At 36.7% G+C, this 27704-nt stretch overlaps 2 protein-coding genes across 2 annotated transcripts in view; one reads left to right on the plus strand and one right to left on the minus strand.

Moving 5' to 3' along the window:
• Positions 1–25811, plus strand: part of Vps13D (vacuolar protein sorting 13D) — a 1260195-nt gene extending 1234384 nt beyond the window's left edge. Inside the window, exons 76-77 of the mRNA XM_090393926.1 lie at positions 4822–5119; positions 25653–25811. Coding sequence (XP_090250052.1) covers positions 4822–5119; positions 25653–25739 — 385 coding nt within the window. The 3' untranslated portion in view covers positions 25740–25811. The remainder of the gene's footprint in view (positions 1–4821; positions 5120–25652) is intronic.
• Positions 25727–27704, minus strand: part of Sas10 (UTP3 small subunit processome component Sas10) — a 226779-nt gene continuing 224801 nt past the window's right edge. Inside the window, exon 16 of the mRNA XM_090394074.1 lies at positions 25727–25910. Within this exon, the coding sequence (XP_090250200.1) occupies positions 25821–25910 (90 nt within the window). The 3' untranslated portion in view covers positions 25727–25820. The remainder of the gene's footprint in view (positions 25911–27704) is intronic.

The raw sequence follows: 27704 nt of genomic DNA on the forward strand, positions 1-27704 counted from the left end.
CTTGGAGGCGATGATCGCTAAACAGAAGTTGATGTACTTTGGTCATATTATGCGAGCTGATGAATCATTAGAAAAGGCATTTATGTTGGGGAATATTGAGGGAATGAGAAGAAGAGGAAGACAAAAGAGTTGGGTGGACAGCATAAAAGAACTTACCAACAAAGAACTTATAATTACTGAAAGAAAGAACAAAAGGCTGAATGGGATGGAGAGCCTTTGTTCACAGGATCACCAAGAGGCAAAAATGATTGGATGGCACATAACAACAATAAGCATCTACCTTATCCAACACATTCATCACTTTGTTATAGTATATAAGTTGGTAAAACATGATCTCCCCTTTAATAAATCCCTGCTGATGACGGTCTGAGAGAATACTGCAGTTATCAACCAATTTCTGTATCCTAGCTCTCATTAATCTCTCCAATACCTTAACCAGAATTCCAGATATATAGATTAGCTTATAATTTGTAGCTACAGCCGTATCACCTTTATGCAGAGGAACAATTTTGTCTTCTTTTTACTCCCTTGGGACTTAGGATGGTGTAAGACTTATTAAACAGGGCATGCCAATGCTATTTCCAACTCCCTAGAATTGTCCCTTGAAATATGTGGTTATAGGTCATCAAATCCTGTTCGCTTTAATGACATCAAGCTTATTTGATTCCTCATATACCTTTTGCTTGCTTACAAAAAGCCATCCACTCCTATTTCCTCTACCCTTGAGCTTCTCATGATTGCACTCTGATAAGGATAAAGCATCCTTATCACTGAATATGTCAACTGTGTTATCTTCCTTCTACTTGCCACATATCTGAAAAACTTGCTTGGGTTTTTCTTGACTTGATTTGCGAATTTTTGCTTTAGTTAGATGACAAATTTAATTTAAATTAACTTTTAACTATTTTTCATTGTTTTTATCTTTTCTTACTGTTACCTACTTTGTTTCAATAAATAATGACGTGTAGAATGCCTAATAAAACTCTAATCACGTGCATGACGGTTCGTTTACACCGTATTATTACTCACGACACTTTCTGGCACTACCATTGAGGTAATTTTTTATTATTAACGTAACCATTTTATTCTTTATTTTCCTGTCTGTTTTAGGTCTTGTTTTAATAAATTATGTCATATACAAGGCTCCAGATGCAAATATAAAACAAATCACGTGGTTGTCTCAGAAACACGTCTCCAGTAAAAGGCCTAGCTGTCGCAGAAGTGAGACTCCGGTAATATAAGAGTTAATTAAAGCACAAGATTCAGCTGTAAGCCGAAAATTAAATTGTATGTATGATTTTGCCTGCGATATGTGTAATTGTGTCGATTGCCACCTAATATTCAACAAAATAATCTTTTTATTTCTGTATTTAACAGATTCCAAGAACCAAGACGAAACGTGTTCAGTTAAGTGGTGCACAAAAGCGAAAACTATCAAAAAAGAAACAAGAGGAGACTTTGGAATTAGATTCCAAGACTGCAAAGCTGACTGATTTCTTCACACAAGTTCCACAACAATATATACCAATTCCTGATCAGAGCCAATCTCTGTCATCAGAAGTGGACACAAATACCACTTTGATCACTTCAAAATCAAAATGTGATGTTGGAATCATCAAGGTATTCACAAGCAGGTTCATCTAACACGTCTCACTACTGACCTCACTTTGTGTGTAAATTCTTTTGATATCTCTACTGCAAATGTTGATGCAAGTTGCTTTACAAAATATTCTGAGGTTGAAATAATTGCTGAAATTGAAAGTTTCGTGGGCCATGGTGATGGTGGTGAAATGATTCAGTTTGCAAAAGATGAAGTAAATCTAGCAAAAGATCCAGGGTTGTGGCTTGATTTCTCTGCTGATGACATGGCTTATTGGACTGCTTGTGGACCCAGTGACTGCCAACACCACAATGGGCCATTTGACAAGTCTTACCGACATTTCAGTAGTAGCAAACCAGTAAGATACTGTTCGCAGAAACTTTTTGTTGGGACAAAAGCCAATGGTGAGGAATACAAGAGAGAGTGGTTATTGTATCACCATCAACGGGATCAGTTTATTGTTTTGTTTGTAAACTGTTTGCTCCTAAAAATTTCTCACATTTTGTTACAAGAGAAGGCTTTAGTGACTGGCAAAATACTATTGTAATTGATCAACATGAAAAAAGCACTACTCACCAAGACTCTATGCTAACATACTTAACTCGCAGACAAGGTGTAGGGTTGGGAGACAACAGTTGGAAAAAACAAATTCAGGAAGAGTGTGATTACTGGGAACATGTCCTGAGGCATGCCATAGCTGTTATTCGTATGTTAGCTGAACATGGCTTGGCTTTTTGAGGAACAGAAGAAAGATTTGGATCATTGCAAAATGGGAACTTTTTAGGACTGCTTGAGCTCATAAGTCAGTTTGATCCATTTTTAGCAGGTCACATTGCAAAATATGGAAATTGTGGCAAAGAAAATCCTTCTTATCTGTCCAAAGCCACCTTGTGAGGAACTCATTCAACTGATGGCGCAAAAGGTTCACGTGCTTATTGTTGATGGAGTAAAATCTTCTGGTTATTTTAGTTTGTCAGTTGATTCAACACCAGATCTGTCACATATCGACCAGTTAAGTGTTGTACTTAGGTACTTAAAAGATGGACAGCCTATTGAACGCTTTTTAACCTTTCTAGAAATGAAAAGCCATACTGGTGAGGAAATGGCAAATCTGGTGTTGCAGTACTTATGACAACGCTGCCAACATGTCTGGGCATTATAAGGGGATGCAGCAAAAAATTTTAGAAACAAGTTTGCTATACATGCCCTCTGCAGCTCATTCACTAAATTCGGTAGGCCGAAGTGCTGTTGACTGCTGTCAAGAGGTGGTTAATTTCTTCTCTACAGTGTGGTTGCTCTATATTGTTTTTCAGCCTCAACCAGCCGGTGGACAATTCTTAAAGGTTGTATTGGAAATGAAAATGTCTTAAAATCCCTCTCTGATACCAGATGGGAGGCACATGCTATGGCAGCAACAATTTTGAAATCTTTCCTTCAAATTTTAGAAACGTTAGACTGTATAGTCGAAGACCAGTCACAAAAGGGAGACACTAGAAGAGAAGCAGATAATATTGCAAATAAGGTGCAAGAGCTAGAATTCGTTTTTATGTTGAATTTTTGGGATGAGATTTTGCAAAATTTTCATAGAGTAAGCCAAGTTCTACAGAATGAGGATGTCAATTTAAAAACATGTGCAGATCTGTATGGATCATTAGTTGACCAATTGTGCACTTCATGAAATGAATTTGAAAGATATGAAGCAGCTACAAAGGAAGTGCTACCAGATGTTGATTACAAGGCAGCTCAAACTCACAAACGTATCAGAAAGAAGGTACCCAATTACGGAGATGCTCCAGAAGTATATCTGAATGCCAGAGATAAATTTCGTATCACCATCTTTTACACAATTGTTGACAAACTTGAAACTGAGATGAGAAGAAAAGGAGAGATATACAAAGAAATATCAGAGAGAGATTTTCTTTTTCTAAGTGATGTGCCACATAATGCTACTTCAGTGACTTCATCATCTACTGAAATTGAAAGGTATTCTCAGTGTTGTTAAAAGCTGATTGATGCTTACTCAGAGGACTTGAACACTAATTTCTCAGCTGAGCTTCAGCAGTTTCACTCATATGTGTGCCATATGTTCAGTGCAACAAAAAATGTAAAAACAAGATTCAGTCATGCTGAACTTTATAAAATAATTGTAGAAGACAATATTGAGTGTGCCTTTCCAAATGTAGACATTGCCTTTCGTATATTATTAACATTAATGGTCACAAATTGCTCAGCTGAGCGTTCATTTTCTCAGTTGAAGTATATTAAAAATCCCATCAGAACAACTATGCAATAAGACAGGTTGAATGCCTTATCTCTACTAAGTATAGAAGCAGATGTGTTACGTAAGATTAATTTTGAGGATCTGATCAAAGATTTTGCAATTAAAAAAAGTAGGAGAAAACTTTTCAAATCTAAATAAAGTCGAAGTATACAAAAATAAACATTATTTTCCATCTTACTATAAGTTTTGTTTCATTTTGAAAAATAAAAATTTATTTTATGGTTTATTATTATTTATATTTTGAATTACATATATATGGGGCACCAAAATCTTGTAAGTGCTTAGGGCCTCTATGGGTCTTAATCCGGCCCTGGTCCTACCAGACATGAATGTTTGTGAATACTTGACAGATGTATTTCACTGTCTCGTGTGAGACCACCATCTTACTTCAAGTGGGTTTAAAAAGTTTTGTCTTCTTCTCTAAAGAAGTTTTTTTCAGATAAGTACTAATGTACTAGTTTAAATTAAAGATGCTAAGAAATTATATTCTTGGTTTCTTCCTTAATCAATTGATGTCATTCAATCAATAAAGTCAGTAGCCTTTATATACAAGTAGCCCAGTTGTGAAGTTAGCTCACGTGCAGACTTGGTTTGCTTACCTTTGGATAAAGGATGAAACCGAGAATATAATTTCTTGTTATCTTTAATTTATAATATTACCAAGTGAACTTTCAACATCTATCTTCAAGAAATTTATAACCTTTCGTTGGTGGGATTCACATAAAAAATGCCAACCTCAACGAGACTTCCATATAAGGCTGACAGGCGTTTCACGGCATAAAGCATTAATTTTATTACACATGTTAGAAGACTTTTTAATTGGAATGATGTGCAATGAACAATTTTTCATATATTATAGTATTTGCAAAAGTATTTACTTAATTATACAGATTCATTATAATTTTATATGTGAATATTTGATTTGTGATTTTATTAATAGGTTTATTGCTAAAGAACAGCTACGAATGGGTATTGAAGAGCTTCAAGTGTTAATATCAAGTGAACAAGTATATATATTAAGTTGTGGAACCCCTGCAGTGAATAATGTCGTACTCAGAGTTCACTTCAATGAACTTCAGCAATGTACATATACTCGTTCTGAAGCTGGAGTCCATGGAGAAACTCGTTTTTATCTACAATTGACTCTCAAGACGGACATATCTATGAATGTTGTTACCACAGCCTCTCATTTCAAAAAACCACAAGTGAGATGCGACTCAGAACAAATTGCAAAAAAGGTAAGCTTTTTATTAAGTATTTTGTTTAGAAATTATTTATGTTATATCATGCCAGTATGTCAAAATTTCTTGATGTGTTTTCTTGCATTGATCAATTAGAATTTCCCTAACCTAGTTTACTTTGATTGGTTTTTAATACATTTATTTTTTTTTCTGCATTAAAGTAATCTTCTGAATGGATAATATGTCTATACATAAACTGGTTTATAAATAAAATGTGTTCTTCTGACATTGTATCTTTCTTTACACTTTCAGCTGACTCATCATGTACAGCATTAATTTGAATGATAATCAAAAGCTAATAGCAGACTACTTTCCAACAGCTGTATGACTATATAAAAACATTCAAATATCCCTTCCATCTTTTCTATGATGCAAAGCAAAATGCTACTTCACATTGCACCAGAAAATTTGTCATTTGAACGTAAGAATAGATGCACTTTAATCTTAGCCAGGTGTTCTCTTTCTCTTAGTACTCAAAACTAGTTACAGGAATTGCACTGTTAGTGTACTGTGTACAATAACCACTTCACCTTGCTCACTCAGAGAGCACATCTGAACAGGTTTTTCAATAAACATACATTGAAGTAGCATTTCTGGTGAATAGATTAATTTTTTTTTTTAACTGAAATTGTTGAAATTAGTGTTTCCAATGTACATTGAGATACTGGATCCAAATATGCAAAACAAAATATTCCAAGTTTTTTTTTTTTTTTTTTTTTTTTTTTTTTTTTTACACATATATACATTTTACTTAGGTTTTAAAGAATATTTTATCATGAATTAGTAAATGATTGTCACTTTTTGTGAATCCTTCTCATGAAAGAGCAGAAACACCCTGTTCTTGCTTGAACTTGTATTTAAGCCACTTCAGCCTTCTCCAGTAAGTAGGATGATAATGTAACAACAGGAAATGAAAATTGTCTATCCTAAAGACATTCACAATTATACATTCCTACAGTGGAATTCGAACCTATGATTGATCATCTATTGGCTGCTGTCCAATTGGCCAACACTTCATTTTTGGTAAAATTATAGAGACTACTGCCATGTTAAGAAAAATAACTTTAATTTTCTTATGTTTGGACTTTCATATTAATGTCAACATATGTGTATGTGTGTATATATATATATATATATATATCACTTACGCAACCCATGCTACAAAATTCAATTCATTTTAACTGTATGAAAGTTTTATTATTATTATCTGAGACCTCAAGGAAGGCTAAAAAACAACCAAACCAGCTGTCACTATCCCTGAAGGCAAACTATTCCACTCACTCAATGCTCTGTGAGAGAAAAACCTAACTCTTACCTCTTTCTTAAAGTGAACAAATTTAACTTCCATGGATGCCCCCATGTTCTCTCCCCATCTTCCATATAATGAAAATTTTCATCTGACGATATCCCATAACAGCCATTCAAAAGGTTATAGACCTCTATCATATCACTCCTCTTTCTCCTGTTAACCAGAGTCTGTAATCCATATACTAGCAATTTGTCCTCATAATCTAAATTCCATAATATGGTTATAATCTTTGTAACTTTTCTTGGTACCCTTTCCAAAGCTTCTTTATCCCCCTTAGAATCCAGGAGACCAAATCTGCACACAATAATCCAGGTGCGAGCTTATCAGAGCCTTATAAAGAGGCAAAATGACTTCCTTATCCATACATGTCAAGGTTCACTTCAACATCACAATTATCCTTACTAACACTTACTTATTTACACTTACTAACATTAAACTGACAGCCATTTTCGTTTGCCCAAATTTCCAGTCTATTCAAATCATTTTGTAAGTGCTCAGCACCAGTAGCATCCCTGATTGCCCTACCTATATTTGTATCATCAGCAAACAATTGTACATCTAATGTTAGACCCTGCCTGATGTCATTAATATATAGATGGAACAATAATGGCCCAAGAACTGAACCCTGAGCTACACCACTGTTTTTAAATCTTTCTTTTTTTTTTAATCTTTGTACTGGTTATGGGCAGTACTACCTTTTACATCATGTCCAGACTTGATATAGGCCTAAGCCTTTACAGGTGTTTTACCCTATGTCTGTTCGAGTTATCATTGTAGTCATTCTCTGGTAGCAACACCATGCCACCAGTGTGCCCTGTAGGGCCCTCAATGAAAGAACTTTTATATCCTTTTGCGTAAGCCAAAGCTGTTTTAAGTCCTTATAACTATCTGCACTCCATACACCATGTAAAGAGATAGTGGCACTGGTAAACCTCGGAGTTGCTCCATGCTCCTCTCGTTTCTTACTAACTAAATCGGGGTTATTTTTATAATAATTTACTTTGTTATTATGGCTATAGGCTAGTGGGCACCCTGTTCCCACCACTTGAGCATCAACCTACCCAAATGTCACCATCTCTTTTAATCACTAAGTCTGGCTTATGCAAAACCCACGGAGGTCCTATAATGTGGTTCCACCGCAGTCTCCCAACCTTTGTTCAAACCGGTTGTTCAGAATGGAGACCACGGCATCATGCCTCCTCGTGCAGACCCCATGGGTGCGGAAGCAACTCTGGGCTATATGAGACAATGTCTCACTGTAGTGGCAGCCAGCCCTACAGTTGGAGTCGTCACTACCCCATCGAGCTGTGCAGGCTCGAGTAGGCAGGGCATTGATCCTTGTCCTGATAAGGTCAATATACTCGAACCCAGGGAGGAGTCTGGTGCCATCCTGTACCCAATCATGCTGGGGAGGCACCAGATATGACAAATGTTAAATCTGGCTGATTCACACCCACCGTATACCACTTTTTGATATCTGTCTATCAACCATTTCCCCCCCCCCCCCAATCCAAGTCAAGAGTTTATATTCCAAACCCATATTCTCTAGTTTATGCAGCAGCCTTTTGTGTGGTATTTTATCAAATGCCTTAACAAAATCCATCATAATCACAGTGTATCCATTCCTTTTATCCAATTCAACCATAATGTTATAAAATACATTATGCGATTTCTTACCTTCTCTAAAGTCTTCACCACTACACCAGAGAGACTGATAATTTGGTAGTTGAACACATCAGTTTTTGCACCACCCATGTACAATGGGACTATCATACATTCCTTCCATTTCGTGGTTTTTTCCTGAGCTGAGACTCAAGTTATACAAAGACGTGAAAAGTGTAGCCAATTCCTTTAGCAAACAGGCTGATATTCCATCTGTCCCTATAGACAAATTCTTATCCAGCTTATACAACTCTTCAACTTCGTTTTCACTGTGCACCATGTTATATAAACATGGTTGATATATCTTAGCAAAAGGAGGCACTCATTAATTGAACAATCTCATTAGCCTCCGACACTACTAGAGTACCATCTGCATTCAATAAAGTTATTCTTTCACATTCATTCTTTGCTTGAGACATAATAAAATTCTTTTGAATTGCCTTTAGTTTGCATGGCCAATTTCTTTTCATACTCCGGTAGCTTTCCACTCAATACTCATTACTTTTCTGGCCTGAGCTTAATGTATTTCATAACTCCTCTCTCTTATTCTTTCCACATCATCTTCTTCTCATGAATCTCTTGCTTAATAAGGTTGCATATCCATTTAACTCCCAACTTATTCTTTGAACACTAGGGTGTTTTAAGAGCATAGAGCATCAACACTCATCTTAATTGGTCCACTGCAATTAATTGTAAGATAACTTTGAATACTTTAATTTATCAGTTAATATAATTTTAAATATGGAAAGCATAAAGGTCAAACGAACAACAGGTATGTTTCATGCACACCGTTTATGCGAGAAGCACGAAGGTTTTATGCTTCGTGGTGAGATTAGATTATCATTGGCAAATACCAGAGTGAGACATAGATAATTTGAATTTTGATACTGCACCATCTGTACCGTTTGTTCTTTGAAGGGCTCAAAGGTGTCCATATTTGTGACCACACACACCCTGGACTATTAATGTTAGCAAATGTAATGCAATCTTTATATTCTGTTTAATTTTTGAATCACGCAATGCCAGGAAACAATTAGGGGTGTCTTTAACAGGAAGAATTTCAAAAATATATCAGTGATATTGCTATTCCATGAGTATGCAATGGATGCCCCTGATATATATATATATATATAAAGTATGCCGCTTAACTGGCCTGATCTCTGCTATATATATATATATATATACACGTAAAAAAAAAATAAATATAATGTGAATGAAAGCTGCAGTCCTGTTTTTACATGGCCAGAGATGGAATTTTAATGTTACATCAATAGTGGTAGCTCAGTCGGTATTTAAAATAAGAGCTAAGGTCTGTTATTAACATTATGCCCACGATGCTAGAGTACTAACACCCTAATTATTATGACCTGTTAGCATAAAAACGTTACATGGGTTGAATACCTACCATCCACATTGTTGAGATTAGGGTAGTTAATTACAATATAAGGCTCCTTGAAATTTGCATTCATACTAGGTTTTTATGTGAAGAACAGGCATTTTTATTCCCATTCAATTTCTGTGTAGCATATTCAGAGCATGATCAGAAAGGTAAGATTTAGTTATTGAATTTAATGTGTTGTGTTCCTTTTTCTGGACAGGAATTGTGAATCCAGTTTTGCCTATTTAAGGTATATATTGAAAGTGGTGTTAAGGTTGTATTTTTTCTGATATTTCTTTAACATATGAAATGCTACAGTTTTATTGTGATCGAATTTTTATTTTTAGATGCAGTCTTTTTATTTCTTTATAGAGGATTGAGGTGAGGTGACAACAGGACTGGTCTTTCTGCATTAATTTCTGTGTTGCAAGCATGCATCATTGTTGCTTCTGCTAAGTGTTACTACATTTCCTTCAAACAACCAAACTGCCTTATTAACAGAGGCATTTGACTCTGTTACTTTTTGAGGTCTTGGCTTATTCTGCATTATCTATTGGGTATTCATTTGAAAGCTCTTCCACCAACTACATCTTCAATATAGGCAGACCATATTTCCTTGAGACAAAAACAAGACTGGGGTTATGTAATATTCTGTATTCATGAAAAAGTAAGATGATAAAAAAAAAGTTTTATTACACAAACACATCATTTTTGGCAAGTCTTTTGCAACCACCAAAATTGGTGTTCATGTTATCTGCACACAAAGCAACAATTTTGTTTTATAAAGGAAATTTGTCACTTACTTCTTTCAACATAGCACACTGTAGGAAATAAAGTATGTAATTTTTTCTTGAACACCACAATTTGACAAAAAGCACTGCACAACGACCTGGAAAAAGTTGGATGTATTTTTTGTTTGATGCATCTAAACTGACTGTAATGCTTTTTGTTTTATTCAAATCCTCTATTACTTCGCCCAATATGTATGGTGATAAAACATTTGATAATTCTTGCTTCTGATTTGGTATGTGCTAAAGAAAATTTTGGTTCATAAAGTTTATTTATCAATGTCAACAAGCAAGGAGCCTGTGTAGCTCAGTAGAAGTGGCATTTGTACTCTACGGCACTTGATTGCACGAAGAAAGACTTATAAGTTTGAGTCTAGTCGCCGACTGGGGAAACATTTTCTAAGCCTTTTTTCGATTGGTTCCTGAGTTAGTCGATCTCTGGCACAGACAAACTGGTTTTTTTCTCCCAGAAACTCAAAAAAATTGGCCATCGAACCCACACTTATTTTCAGATATTAAAAATATTATATTAGGGTTAGGGAATACGAGATGTGGCACTTATTAGCTGTCTTCTTCACTGCATGCCAGTTAATTAGTGATAGCCTTGGGCCAGCTATCTCTGATTGGCTACCAGTGGAGACTGAACTGCCCACTCAGTCTCCAAAATTTAGATATGGCTTAAGCGGCCTCACCTACTGCCTATATGGGAACAAAAAGGTGTTAGCTGATTTTTTTTTTTTTTTTTTTGATGTTGAGAAGCAGTCATTTGCACGAAAACTTTGTCTGTCATACACAGTATGATAAGCAACAAGAGCTTCACTTCCTGTAATTTTATTGCTTTCACTGTCACCATGCTGCCTCACCATAAACAAGCTGATGTTTTTAACTGAAGGAAGTTTTTTCAACATTGTTGCAAAACGTTTCTGGCTATGCAGATGTCGCTTCTGCCTCCATGAGCAATGGAAAAATGCACATTATAATGTTGTCGTACTACTTTTGTTCCATCACTACACAGCTTGTCTATTTTAATAAACTTGAATCCTTTTTTGAGATCGTCATTAAAACTGCAATTTTGCCTCTTTGGCATTGCAAGGATAGACTTAAAGCTTTAAAAAATAAGATGTGAAATTTAAACCACTGTCATTGAATAACAGAGCCCCCGGTTAGCATACAGGCAAAACAAAAACTAACGCTACAGCAGAGACGCACAAGTGTTGCTAACATGTATTTTTTATTTTCTCTGAATAAATCACTGCAGATATTGATATTTAATATTGAACAATGTTACTCCATGGTTATACAAATTACTGGTATCCATGATATCGATATACAATTATAGGTTATGAATAATAATTGATGATTGACCAGTATTTATAGTGTTTATTAAAAACGGCACAAAATTGACATTTTTTTATTAAAACAATAAATGGCCAGGAAATATGAAAAAAATGGTACCGTCCCATTCAAAACCGTACGTATGGTCAGCCTACTTCAATATCAACATCAAAGGCTTTGTACAAAGATGTATTTTCAGCAACTTCTTTCACACACCATACATTCCACTATCACCTCACTTCATTCTACATATAGTTCTTTGTACAGTGAAAGATATTCCTTCTAAAAGTCTGAGGGTTTTCTCACTTGCAATAGCACCAGTAGCCTGAGCTAAACTATTAAATAATATGCATCACTGAAGATAGAAATAATACACTAGTCTGTAGCTGCAGGAGGTGGCATTTGGTGAATGTGTTATAAGTCAAAGACTGACTGTACATACACTGCTTGGAAAAAAGTCACCAGACACCTTCATGGACAAGATGCATTGTGTATAACAAGTGCTTGTAGCCGGTATAAATTCAAGGAATATGATGCTCCCAAGCCAGTGCAACTGTGTCCTGGGGAACTGACGGTGATTGGATGCCATGTTGTAGGCCTATCTGTTTGGCAAATTGTTGACAAATTAGGTGATACCATACTGAGATGAAAGAGTGCAGTTGACTCTCTGCAGTGGATGACCCACTATACTCATTAAATGTGACCGTAGGATCACGAAGGATATCATGTAAAAACTGCCATTCTTCAGTCAACACAATGAATGCTGAGTTCCAGTTGTCCACTGGAACAGGAATCCGCACAAAAACATTCAGAGCCACGCTCACAACATAAGTTTCTATGATTGGACCGCAATGTGCATGCCCCACATTACCAGAACCAACATGCAGCATCTTCACCAATGCAAAGAGCTGTACAGTGGGACCTTTTAGTTTGAAATGCTGTGTTTGGTCTCGGATCTCTATTTGCGGTGCCCTGAACTCAGAAAGGTATTTGAACGTTCTGGACAATGCAATGCTTCCTACTTCATGCCGTTTCTACAGAATTGACCATTGTCTCTTTCAGCAAGAAAATTCATTATGTCATAAGGCTGCAGTAACTGGTTGGTTTGTGGTTATGAACCTCACCACACTTGACTGTGGAGACTAGTCAACATCTGTGGGTTGAATTGGAGTGTCAAATGAGGTCAAGAGACATCTGCCCCATAACCATCCAGAAACTCATTACATGCCTACAGGATAAATGGTCTGAAATTCCCATTGATTGCTATTGTACACATCAGGAAAGTATGCCCTGTAGGAATGCTGCAGTCATCACAGTGAAAGGAGGCCCTACATCAGGGGTCTTCAATGCATGGCCTGCCGGCCATTTTGAAAAAATAACTACTTAACATTAAAACGCAATTAAAAATAATAATTTCAATGAAGCCCATGGGCCACTAAGCCATACTGCGATATTTAGAAATGTAAGATGCTTGCCAGATTCACAAGGAACGTTGTGCATTTGATACGTTACATAAAACCTTATAAAAATAAATATCAAATAGACATGCTTCTTCAACCATCTACCAGCAAAAAGCGGTACTTTAGTACTAACGTCGCAGGTAGATGGCTGAAGCAGTAGTTCATTCAAGTGTGCTGTCTAGTGCCTGCCTTCCAGATACATCTTGAAGGTTCCCGATACTTCATTATTTTCATATAAATACAAATCCACAGTCAGTAGTCAGTTGTGAATATTGTGATATTCGTGTATAAGTGCACGCAGGTTCGTCATGTCAGCCAAAGCCTATTGTGGTTTTATATTGCCACTTTTTTCATTAGTGTGAAACATATTCAGTGGATAACAAATGTTACACTGCCATTTTGGATCATTTTTTGGTTCACCTTCCATCACTATGGCATCTACAAGTAAAAGCGTAAATCAAGTGATTCTTGTTGGATTTTTAATGAAAAATGGACCAATTTGTACTTTTTTGCACCACCCAACGATAAGCCAGTGTGTTTAATTTGTCGTGAGTCGTGTCAGTATCAAAAGTATACAATACCTCCCAGATGAGTCTCATTCCATGAGGTCTTGGGGTAATAATATAAAACGACACTATGAGACAAAGCATGCTTCCAATTTTGATCACCTTATCTTGATCACCAATTTAAAATACCAGCAGGGTATGTTTAAAAGGCAGAGGGAAGCATGCATCAAAGTAAGTTATGTAATAGATGAAAAAATTGCTAAAAAATCAAAAACTTTCTTAGACGGCGAGTTTGTGGAAAATTTCTCATCGCTGCTGGGGATATCCTGTGCCCAAATAATAAGTGTTTAAAAAACCGAGTTTGTCTGGGGTAACCATAGCACAACGTATCGAAGAACTTGCCAATGATATTGAAAGAACTTTAAAAAAACAGGCGTCCGAATTTATGTCATATTCACTTGCTTTAGATGAGCACAGATATGAAGGATACAGCACAACTGGCCATCTTTGTCCGTGGCACTGATCAACAATTCAACAGAACTGCTAGCACTCGCACCTATGAAGGGAATGACAAAAGGCACTGATATTCTTGAAGCCGCCAAAAAAACGCTTCAGCGTTTTGACCTCAGCTTAACCAACCTCGAGGGTGTGGTAACTGATGGTATCCCTGCTATGGTGGGAAAGAATGAAAGGATTGTTGCACTGCTATGGAAAGAAATGAAATTAGAAGGAAATGTTTCATCCATTACCACTGTTTAATTCACCAAGAATTTGTGAACGAAAACTATTGAATTTGAGAATGTCGTGAAAGTTATTGTGACTGTCGTCAACATTATTAGGGCAAAAGGATTGAATCATCATCAATTCCAAGAGTTTCTGACCCAAGAGTACAACGCAGATCACAGCGATGTGTTTATTATAGTGATGTGCATTGGTTGAGCAGAGGGAAGGTTCTTAAAAGTTTTTGACTTAAGGAGCGAAATACAGCAGGGGAATCCGATTGCAAAATTTAATGATCCAAAGTGGATGACAGACTGCCTTTGTGTCCGACATCTCGTTCCATATGAATAACCTAAATACACGGCTGCAATCAAAAGATCAATGGATGCACACTCTGTTTGATCACATCAAAGCTTTTGATGCCAAGCTCAAACTTTGGAAAGCACAACACGCAAAAAAAGACAACCCATTTCCAGCTTCTCGCTGAATTCAACTGTTCATCTTTTGATGAATACTCTACAAAATTAGCCGTGTTGCGAAGTGAGTTCGAAGAGAGATTCAGTGATTTTCATAACCAACTCTTCTTTAGATTTATTTTCAATGCCATTCAGTGTCAATGCTTCTGAAATACCAGGCTTAGTACAAATGGAGCTGCTTGAACTCCAGAGTAACTCTTCTTTGAGAGAAAAATTATTCAATGTGCCCTTGCTTACATTTTACAAAGACGACATTTCTGAGGATGCATTCTCTAATCTTCGCTGGCATGTTAGGAAGCACATACTTATGTGAGCAGTTCTTCCCCAGAATAAAGCATGTGAAGTCCAAGATCTTGAGAATACTCTGCATATAACGACTTCCAACATTGATAAGCTGGTCAAGGAAAAACATTGCCAAGTTGTCCATTAACATTGTAAAAAATGAATGTTTTCTTCTTTAAATTATCTTTTTTCAAGTATTGATTGTATTTACTTATCATGAACCAGATTCCTACATATGCTCTTAAAGCTGAGTTTGGTTATTTTTATAGGATTTTATGTAATGTATCAAATGCACAGCGTTCCTTGTGAATCTGGAAAGCATCTTACAATTCTAAATACTGCTGTATAGCTTAGTAGACCGTGGGGTTCACTGAAATTTTTAATGCAGCCTGCACTGTCTGAAAGGTTGAAGACCCCTGTCCTACATATTATTAAGGCAGGTCACCATAGTGTGAGGAACAAACAGCCATGGCGGCTGTTTGTTCCTCACAATTTGTTATCCCCAGGAGTGGTTTCCTTCCTGTGGTATACTGTATTCCTTCAAATCTGAACAAAATATTGATTTTTTTAGAGTAATCAGAAAAATAGCAGGCTACTGTGTGTATTTATCTAATAAGGAGCTTCCACCTGAACCTTTGCATGTGAAGGATCCCAGCCACTGAATAAAATGGACATGAAACTTTCAGATATTAAAGTAAGCCAACTCACCCCCCCCCACCTTCCCAAAATCTTTGCCATGTCCCTTATACTGATTTCCAGTGGCAAACTTTTGTTGTGAGTGGAATATGTAGTATTTTGTCTGTTTTTTTTATACAAGACAGAAACTGCAGAGAGGAAGTTGTCCTTGATCTATTAGTCATCTTTGACACCCACACCATTCTGCAGAGGGATATTGACATGGATATACCATTTGTTATATGTCAATGGACTGTGTTCATTTTGCTAATGAGCACAATATGTTTATTTTAAATTACTACAAGATAATTTATCCTAAGTTGGAGGTTTAATGGAATGTTATCAGCACTGGGAAAGGATTAAAACTAATTTTTATGCTTCCAATATTTCGTCTCAGTCACTGAGACATCTTCATGGATTACAAATAACTTTTGTAACAACACACTTGTCCTTAATGCCACAGAATATAATCAAAAAATGGAGATTATTCTCAGAGATCGTGCTACGTGATCCCACTAGAACACAATCCCACAAAAACTTAAAATATTCTCTTGGCTGCCAGACCTTACAAAAAAAACTCATTTAGTTCTCGTCCACCTGTCAGATGTATGGTTTACCAAAAATCCACAAACCTAATTCTTCCCACTAAGACATCACTGACACCCTCTCCCTATTTGGTCTTACCACATCCTACTTAAACTCTACTCACCTTAAAACCTTAATTAAAAATCTAACTTTAAATAATACAGACATATTGGTAAGCTTTGACATCACCTCATTGTTTACCAATATTCCTCTAAATGAGACCTTAACATTCTTAAAAAAAAACGTTTTTCTTTCTGATATCTTAGAGCTCTTTCCTTTACCATCAATGCTGGTTATTTTTCTTGGAAGAACAAAACCTATAAACAGATAGAGGGGACTGCTATGTCTCCCACCCTCTCTCACCAGCTCTTGCCAATTTTTACATGGAAAATTTTGAAAAACGAGCCATAGACCCATCCCCTCTCAAATCTTCTATCTGGCTAAGATATGTGGATGATGTGTTCTCTATTTAGCCTCATGGCCAAGACACATTAGACTCCTTCCTGAGTCACCTCAATAGCCTACATCCAAGAATCCTGTTCTTGGATGTAGGCAGGAATCAAGAACACAAGATGAAAAAGAAAAATAACAATATTTTACCCTTCCTTAGACACCTTAGTAACACACCTTCCTAACCTTTCCTTCTCTGTATATAGAAAACCTACTCACACCGGCAGATACATTCACAAACTCTCCCACCACCACCACCACCACCACCCCTCTCAACAATATGGCATTATTAAAACTCTAACCAATAGAGCCCACAAGCTTTGTTCCAGTAGAACCACCTCCATTTCAATCAAATTCAACCACATACACAACACCTTCCTTTCCAATGGCTACAACAATTACAGAATTAAAAAAAATAATCAGTAAAAATAATCCCCAGCCATCTCTTCAGAAATGCCATCACCAAAACCTACATTTGTGGAAATTCAGAAAAAAATAGCCAGATCTTTAAAAAGTACAACCTCCACACAATATTTAAGCCCCACCATAAACTTACTACCCTGATCAATGCCTGGAGTATATATAGAGTACCCCTGTTCCTGCAAGCTGGCTTACTTCAGACAGACAAGCAGATCAGCAACCATTCGTCTAGAGCAGCATTTCTCAACCTATCTAAGCCCAAGGACCAGTAAAATGCCTAAAACAATTCTATGGACCACTAAGTTTTTTTTTTTCAATGATTTTTACTTATTCAATTTTAATTTGTTTGGATAATTAAAAAATATTTATTTAATTGATTTATGTCTGCCTGCGGACCATAGGTTCAGAAACACTGGTCTAGAGCATCGGTTCCCAACTGGTGGCACTGAACAAAAGTGTCAGTATTTAAAAACAGCTATTTTAAAAACAAGGGGTACAATTTATAGAAATGGGTTTAAAAGGGATACACAAGTGGAAAAAGGTTGGGAACCACTGGTCTAGAAGAACACAAATCATCCATCTGCAATCACAATTATGGTCAATCTGGCCTTGCAGACTGTCCACAGGATCTCCTGGAGAAAAACCACCATGCTCCACCATAGTAAATTCAAAAAAGAAAGACTGTTTTTCAAATCTGCAATGGCACTCAGAAATCAACTGAATTTAAATAAATACAGTTGCATAAAACTTCCAAAAATTTGGAAAACATTAATTATCAGAGATCTTATGTTATCCTAGGCTGCCCATAGAGGGCACACCACTTAGATAGGACTTTAGAGTCACCCATGTGTTTCCCTTAGTATTGTATTATATTTGAGTGTGTTGTTACCAAAGTTATTTGTAATCCCTGAAGATGTCTCAGTGACTAAGATGAAATACTGGAAGCATTAAAATTAGTTTTAATCCTTTCCCAGTGCTGCTAATATTCCATTAAACCCCCAACATGATGTCCTCAACACAAGGATAATCAGATAAGTTAAGTGGAATATAAAAAGGATTACATAATATGGTGACTCCGCCCATGCCACTGATACTGTATTATTGCATTGAGTTATCTGGGTGTAAAACATCAAAAATATGAGAAAAAAAAAAAAAGTAAAAGGGGTAGTAGTTCTGGTAGGAACAAATACAACATGAGAGATGATATGAAAGGATTGCTGGAAGAAGAAGAAAGAGTGAAAAAGTGAAAATTATTAGTATATTACAAAGATATGATGACAAACAGTTCAACATGTCAAAGGAATGGTGAAATGTGGGATGTGAGTTTGAAGAATGGCTTGCACTTAAGTGTATTCAATATCAGAAGTCTACAGAAATTATTCTTGGTAGGAGATATATGGAGATGATTATAATGAAAGGATGGGTATGTGCATAGATGAGGAGAGTATATAAAAAAGTCTGGAGTTAACTTATGTCTATACACAAATGACAGGTAGTGTGTGTAGCCTTAGTACCTCAGATCCTGATTGTAGGCATTGGTGAGGCTCGCCTCTTAGAAGCAGTTGTATTGAGTGTAAATGATACAATATTTTTTATAATTTGGCTGTTATTAGTTCCAAATAGCACTGAGTTTATGCTATCTGCTGTGAGATGGAGTCTAATAAAATGAAATACGTAATAAAGTATTATTACAGATCTAATGAGAAAAAAATACATCTACAAGTAATCGTGGGTGGCTTTAGTTATCCAAACAATGATTGGTTAGCAGTTTAATCTCATGAGCAGAAAGAAAAGTCAAGAGTGTTAGATCTGATTACAGTGTGTATGGGGGGAGGAGGGGGGGTCAGCTAAAGACATGACTGTTCTACCTATAGTTGTTGGCAATGATCATGCTGTACAGACCTGAGAAGTGGCTAAGTTTATGGACGTTCCATTCAGGAAAGTTTATATGCTGAACTACAAAATAGGATTATGATCATGGGGTAGGTTCAGTCCTATGATATCAGTTATTATTATTATTATTTCGGGCAACTCCAAGGAGTCAACAGACTCGTCGAGGGAGGCCCTAACATCATTTCAAGAACAACTATTCGACATTCACACAGTATCTATCATACTTCGCCTTGAACTCATTCACAGTCATAGCACCCACAACAGACTCCGGCAGCTCATTCCACTCATTCACCACTCTCCAAGTAAAACACATAGCTCTAACCACATTCTTGCCCAGCTCCTAGTCCTCCCACCACCAGTCCTATTCTCAAAAATATTTTCTAAATTAATCTTATAATAGAAACCCTTCAGTAATTTGAATGTCTCAATCATATCACCCCTTTTCTGCCTATCAACCAATTTTTGCAACCTGTTCTCATAAGGTTTATTCCATAGACCTGCTATCATCTTGGTCACTCGTCTATGGATCCTCTCAATCTCCTCCTCATCAAGAAGAAACCCTGGTGCCCATATCTGGGCATAGGGTTTCTAGATGGGGATCTTATCAAGGCTCGATACAGAGGAATAATAACTTGTTTGTCTCTGCTTGTTAAAGTATATTTCAGCTCAGCAACCAAGTGATTTGATGAGCTGATTTAGCCACTTTTGCAATGTGCCCCCTAAACTTCAACTCCCTGGTCTCATCAATCTCCTGGAGTATGGTTCCACCAATGTGATATACTGCTGCTAATCTTTTCATCCCAAAATGCATAACCTTACACTTTGCCACATTAAATCAACATCCATTTTCCATAGCCCAGTCCTCCAAACTATCCAAATCATCTTGCAAAATTTTGACATCCTGTGCACTCACTATTGTTCTACCCAACTTTGCATCATCAGCAAACAAGTGAACGCTTCCTCTCAGATCCTTTCCTATATTGTTAATGAACAAATTGAAAAGTAGTGGTCCAAGAACAGAACCCTGTGGCACACCACTAGTCACAAGTCATCTTTTGGACTCTACTCCTGAATAAACCACTCTCTGATATCTCTCCATCAACCACCAACCCTATGATGCAGTTTACTGATGAGAATTCTATGTGGTATCCTGTCAAGGTCCAGTAGAATCACTGTAAACCCATTACCCTTATCCAGTTCAGCCATCACTGTGTTATAAAACGTGAGCAAGTTACTGAGGCATGATCTACCCTTCACAAAACCATGTTGTCCCATTTTCATCTATCCACTGATGTATTTTTCTCTTGACTAATTTCTCCAAGACCTTGACAACGATTCCTGATATGCTAATCGGTAGGTAATTTACAACAGCAGTCTTGGAACCTCCTTTATGCAGTGGAACTATTTTCCCCTCTTTCCACCTCCTCGGGACTAACCCAGACCCGAGACTCAAATTAAACAAAATGGTCAAGGGTATACCGACAATTCTTTAGCCGCTTCACGTAAGACACGAGTTTGTATACTAACTATCCCATTCGTAGTCTTTCGTACTCACTTGGGCATATTACACACATTCATACACTCAACTGTCTCCCTAAAGTCTGCATATCTATCCCCCCCCCCCCCCAATAACTCTAGTTTCCCTGATTCTGCACATCCACTGCATTCAACAACACATTTTCAAGTCTCCGTACACCAAATCCATCCATCTTATATAAATTCTTTCACCCATCGAACTCACTGCATACATCCACAAATTCCACACCACTCGTCCTGCATAATTCATGCATAAAGTCATTTGCAATTATGGCCCTCCTATACTCTTCACTGTCATACCGTGGCAACAGACTCACCATCCTAACTCTCTCTCTTCTGTTTTGCTACCTCAAGCAATTCCTTCACATCCTCACTCATAGCCATTTTGTCTCCTTTCAAATAATTTGTACCTGCTACCACTATCAATTCTTTCACCCGCTGCTTTTGCATTCTAATCGACTCACTCACATCCTTAATGTTCACACCAGGTTGGTACGATTTTGTTAAACTCTCAACTAACACACACCTCTTACTAAGGACTCTCCATTCAACACTCACTTTCATTTTGTTTACATTCACTATCATACTCTTGCCGTTTATCAGTCACTACACTTGGTAAACATTTTTGCCAACGCTGCTGATTTACCCTGTGTGTCGCTCCGCGTAACCGAGCTGTCTCATCATTTTTGTTCTCCAATAATTCTTTCATTCGTTCTCACTTTCAACAACAATATCACTCTCACGACCTGAAACACTCTTTAAATCCTCACATTCTTTACACTTTCTGCACACATTTACTCCACTATCGTTGTTTAACCAGACTCCAGCCGCTCTCCTCAATGCATACATTTTGCAAATAGTACACTGAATCAAATCCTTTAAATTAAAATTTTTAGACAAAGATGGCGACCTAGACGCTATCTTTGTCTAAATCGATGGTGAAATTTCAGAATGCATGTGCATATTAAGCAAACGATTCTTAATTAAAAGATTATATGGAAAGAAAATTATATAGCACTGAGACTCAAACATCCAATTCAGCTGAATGCTCTTATCCATGCTGATATGCCATTGGTATATCAGGATGGTACAAAGAGAAGTATGTCCATTTATCGACATATCCGTATTTCTGGAGTGGCAGCGAGAGCTGACGTACAGAAATAGGTTGACAGAGAATCTATACTTTCCAAAGAACAGCATATAACTAAGGGAAGGTGATGTTTGAGCAGCATGCTCACATTTTGCACACAATACAATTATGCCTTTAATAGGATACATATGGAAGACTGTTACATAAGTTGAAGGACTGGATTATAAACGATTAACATGGATAATGGGATGACTGTGACATTATCCATGTTAATCATTTATGTTTGTAAGTTAATGTTTTTAGCTTAACAGTCTTTAAGTTAATGACAATCAAAAGGATTTGACCAGTAACATACAGCTATTTGTTTATGATGCATATGCTGAGTGATTTGAATAAGCTGGAATTGTGGATGTGTGAACTGATCAGTTCAGCATATAAATGTATTATTATAGAAAAAAGTGGAAAGAAGAAAGCATGGAGTTTTAGGAGCTATATAAAAAAGATTGCAAATGCAATGCTGAAAAACAAGAATTGACGTGCAAATCAAGGGAATTTATTTTGTTTCTTCACTAGGTGGTACGTGCTCAATGAGCAATGCTCCCTGGACTGTGCACAGATTTGGCCTCCAAGTTGATGCAAAGCAGTGATAAAGTTGATATTCAGTCCACAAATTCTCAAGTTTGTCTTACAAACTTCTGAAAGGGTCATATATGATACTGATAGTTGGAATTTTTACTTTCATGGAGGATGGAAAGAGGGCATTCATGGAAGTTGAAAATGAATGCAGTCAAGAAAAGGGTGATATCTTGATTTTTCTCTTATAGAGTGGTGAATGAGTTCAAGAAAGGGTACGCAGCTGGTGGGGGACTCATCGAGGGAGTCCACGTATCACTCACAACTCCCTTGAGGTCTCTGTTGTAACAATAGTAATATATTTATATTTGTGTGCCTGTCTATTGTAATTTTTTGTACCTATAGTACATTAGTTGGGCTAAGAATTTTTTTTTGGTGTTATATTTAATTTTTTACAAAATCCAGAAACCCAAGTCTAGAGCACTACAGGGCAACAATCTCTTACTAAGAACTTTTACTACACTATTTCCTCAGCCTACTATTATACATTCACAAGATACTTTCTGAATAAGAAAATAAACTTGACATATTTTAAACAGAAGAGGTGTGTTGTATGTCACACTGATTCCATCCACCATACAACACACCTGGGAAGGTGTGTTGTATAGTGGATGGAATCAGTGTGACAATGAGGAATTAGTATTTTTAAATTACTTCTGCTACAAAATCATGTAAATTGAACTTTCAGTTATCTGTGGTAGGTGTTTTAATTTCTTTCCACATGAAGCATCAGCACATCTTCTCGTCTCATATATAGAGGCTGTTGCCTTAACATCAGTATCCCATAATATGTATATTGGTGAGGATGAGTCTCAATAGATCGCAGTATGGTGGCTGCTCTTCTAAGCACGACACCCAGACCAGTACCTAGGTTGTCTGTGGATGATTTGGTGCCTGGATGGTGCAACATAGGAAGCAGCTGCCTTGATGCTTCTGTTCAAGTGGCCTCATTGCTAGACCGATCGCATCGTAACAGTACAAAAGCAACTCTGGCTAGTGCTACCTTTCAATGCACGAACGGTATCATTGCAGTGGCTAGATAGGGTTCTGACTTGGAGGTGTTCAGTCACAAATCCCACAGATGATAGCTTCAGACCACTGGTCACTTGACCAAGCGCATATACTAAGTGTCCGAGCCTGCGGTTCCTCTGTCTTGCATTAAGAACCGAAGGTGTTTAGTTCATGCGTTTACTGCAGTATGACTATCAACCGTACTCACCAATGCAATATCAATACCTTTATTGTTAGATTACACCAGATTTTCATCTGTCACTCACAACAGGACAAGCACCTGACTATTATTCACTCTTGTTTAACCTTACTAAATTCCCCCCCTAACCCATATTGAGAGTTTCAAACAAAGTCATCTCACAGAGTAATTCATTATCAGTCAGATCGTACCAAACCAATGCCAGTGAGTTCGAAACTTCCTTACAGTGTATGTGTATAGCTTTTAGGGCACTCTCACCTCTTCCCAACATGACATCGTCATCATTTTAGTCTTAATTTCCCACGATGAGCACACAGGTACGCCAGGGTGGTTGACCAACTCCATGTTAAAGACAGCATGAAGGCCCAGTTCTTCTCGTATTTCTCTTAGAGTTCCCTATAGGGCCACCTGAATCTGGTATCATGAGAGTGGTTCACCAAGAATTTGAAAACGTATGCTATCTGCACTCATCAGGCTTTCCATGATGAAATATATAGACAATGCATAGGTAGTCTCACCTTCTTTACTCCCGCGAATTACTTGCGATCTTGATTGATATTCTTTCACTTAAACATTCAGATCACTGGCCAAAATTCACATTAGCAGCAACATTTTCAATGACCATCCCAATTAGCTTTGATTTAATTAGCCACTCTGAGTCGGCTGTTAGTTACGGCACACCGTTGAGGTATTCCACGAGAAGGCCTAGATGCTGGTCCGGGCTCAACCATTCCATCACTGGACAGTTTCTCCCGGCGCAGTGCCATACCCACTTCGGTCTAGTCATCATGGCCAATCCATGTCCCAAATAATATAAGTAAGTTGTGAAAAAAGTAATTACGAAGACGATAGAAGTCTATTATAGGTTATCAACGAATGGAAGGTGGGAAACAGAACAATGGGGTGATCATAATAGTTTGTTGTCACTGTCAAGAAACAGAGACTCAGAAGTCTCTCGACCACTTATAATTGGCGGAGTTGTAGAAAGTTCCCCTCCCCCTGGTCACAAAGTAAATTATATTCATGTTTTAAGCAAACAAAGTGTGTTGTGTTGATAAAGGAGGAATGGAGACTGTGAAGATGCTTTGTGCATGACAATTGGGTAAATGATTAAAACAAGAATGTAAATTTGTCAACTATAATGTACACTGCTCAAAACAATTATGGGATAATTATAACTATTGGGTACTTTATACATGAATAAATATTTCTTACTTATGGGTAGGATGTAATTGATGAGATATTTATTATAATTTTAACAAGAATAGCCCAAACAGTTCTTGTGGGATATTTCCCCATTCTTCTGTGAGAAAATTTCTTGAAGCGATCGTTTCAACAAGTCTTAACATGATTTTGTATGCAGTTACATACTCCACACTGTTGTATATTAAGAATATTTTAAAAGAAATGTGATACATCTGTAAATGATTTTTATAATTTACAAGAAAACCAAAATATCCCATAATTGTCTTGAGCAGTGTAGTTCAAACAGTCTAAATATTATGTGCTTGCAGTTCTTTTAACTGTTGGAGCTTTGTTCATATTTTAGATTCGATTCCATGAAATTAATTCACACTAAATTTCTTTTATAATCTGACCTTATGGGGGGTTATCGTGTTAGTTCATTCTCAGTTGATACAATATGATTCCATCTATAATCTCCAATCCTATCGGTTTGGTTTTAAAACAAGTTGTTGCACACAATGCAGCAAAATACTGCATTGTCATTTAAATAGCAAAGTTGAGTCTACCAAAACACCTCTAGGTTTAAATGTGATTTCAGGTACATTTAATTCCTGTAGGAATTCATTCCAAGCACACAGAAACCAATTTTTTTTATTTTGCAAAGTGATTACCATAATTCTGCAAAAGATTGTAAACCTACAGTACATGTGCTAAGGATTCATTTATATTTTTAAACGATGTAATGAATAATTACAGAGACACTGGCACTAAAATACAACCTATAAGTGGGTAAGCCTGGTGGGCCAAAAATTATCTTTCTATATAGAGCCACTTTCCAGTATCCTTATTTCCAAAACAAAAAGCAATTGTTTTGTAACTTTTTCACTGAAATAAATAGTGCCTGCTGAATTAAATTCCATTGTTTTATATCTTTCAGGTTGCCCAAGAAATTAATTATGCCAAGTGTTTATATGAAGAAAGAAATTACACAGTAGTTCCTAGCATTGATGATGATAATAAATGACTATAAAAAAAAATAACTTGTTTTGTATGTATATGTTGAGAACATGTAAATAAAAAAAAGTTTTTATTATTATTTATTTATTTATTTGATTCTGATGCTCTTCTTCACTCCAATACGAATACCCGAAATTTCTCCTCCATAACGCTGCATCTCTTTTCTGGGTTCTCTGATCTACATAAAAGGAGAAAAACATTTTAACTATTATGAAAATTGCTGGAAACATACTTGCAATCATTTCCACTTTACTCACTCAACAAAGGAGATAAATTTTTAAAAAAAATTCCAAATCAATGCTGGCTGCAGGTATCAAAATGTTCATTCTTTGGGCCAAAACAATCACAGACTTTAAATGGGTTAGAAGTCTGGTGGGCCACTTTTGGTAAGCAGCAATGGTGCCATGGGATGAAACTACTAAGGAGTGTATAACAACTCACCAGCCAAAGTAACTAGCTTTGAAAATTAATGGCACTGCTTCAGCAGGGTGGTTGAAAGGTGCTGGACATAAGCTCACCTATAGCCATCAGTGGTGCAAAGCCTGTTAGTAGTAGCAAATACTCAACTGAGTATTTACCACCTTTAGGAGTAAAGGTGGAGAAGGGATACATGGCTGTTTAGGTGTTGTCACCATGTGATCTTGCCAATTATTGTAAAGACATCCTTGAGGTATGGAGTAATTGCTTCGAAAAATTGCTAAATAAAAACAAGCAGTGACAGCACAGTGGTAAAAAACACTTAACAGGAATACATATTCATACTTGAAGTAGAAAAAGGCCAGCTGGAGTAGATGACATTAGACCAGAAATGCTCAAGTATGGAGGTATAAAAGTCTTGTAGTGGCTGTACTGCACTGCATACTTTGGATGGCCTGGCCAGAGGGATGAATTCCAGATGATTGGAGTAGAGGGAAATAAAACAATGTGAGAATTACAGATGTATTTCCCCACTGTGTTCCTGGTGAGATTTATGCAAGTATACTTGAGAAAGCTTGGTGAAGAACAAGATGGATTCACGCCATCAGAATTTTTTTTCACTTTATGACATATAGCTGAAATATAACAAAGACTTGTATTTATGTTTTGTAGACCTGCAAGGTGCCAAGAGAAAAGCTATTCAAAACAGTACAGTTATATGGCATTATATCAAGCAATACTTAGTCTCAAATAGAGACTAAGTATTGCTTGGAAAACAGTATTAACATGTTCATTGCCAAACGGCCGATCATGTGTTATCGCGTGGACGTCGTTAACTAAATAAAAAAATAAAAAAAAGTTGGCCACCACACAAAATCCCAATTTTCAGCTTGGCAATGAAAGTGTTAATCTCAGCTCTTTACTTTATGCAGATGATGTCATACTTTTAAATAAATCCAGTACAAGTCTGCAACATTCTCTGACTAAATTGAATAACTGTTGTAATAAATCTGGTATGAAAATATCATCTGCATATGAATGGCACAATTTTTAGTGAAGACAGTAAATTAAATATGGAAATAGACAACAGAATCAACAAAGTTGGTATGGTAGGAAATCCACTGAATGAATTTATATGGAATAAGAGAAAAATTAATCAAAACTCTAAATTAGCTGTACACAAGACAGTGTTAACCAATTTTAACTTATGGATCTGAGAGCTGGGTTTGAAGTAAAACACTTGACCAAAGACTGCAGCTATGAGGTCCTTAGAAAATGAACAGATGCCATCAATGGCAATATCAGGAAAGAACTTGACATTGTTAGCATCCAGGAATGGGAGAGGAAAGATTAGCAAAACAAGTGTTCTCTGCCAGGTTGGCATAAAAAAGATTCAGAGGAAGACCAAGATATAGGTGGATTGATACAGTAAAAAATGTCTTAGAAGACAGAAATATAAGATCTGATAGTGTTGGAGTCTTGACAGGTAGCAGACTGATTTGAAGGAAAATTGTTGATAGGAAGTTAGTAATGATGTTAGTTCTTCATGTAGTAC

Source organism: Typopeltis vanoorti, chromosome 6 (assembly GCF_054136105.1).
Source record: "Typopeltis vanoorti isolate ZY-2024b chromosome 6, IOZ_Tvanoo_1.0, whole genome shotgun sequence".
Lineage (NCBI taxonomy): Eukaryota > Metazoa > Arthropoda > Arachnida > Uropygi > Thelyphonidae > Typopeltis > Typopeltis vanoorti.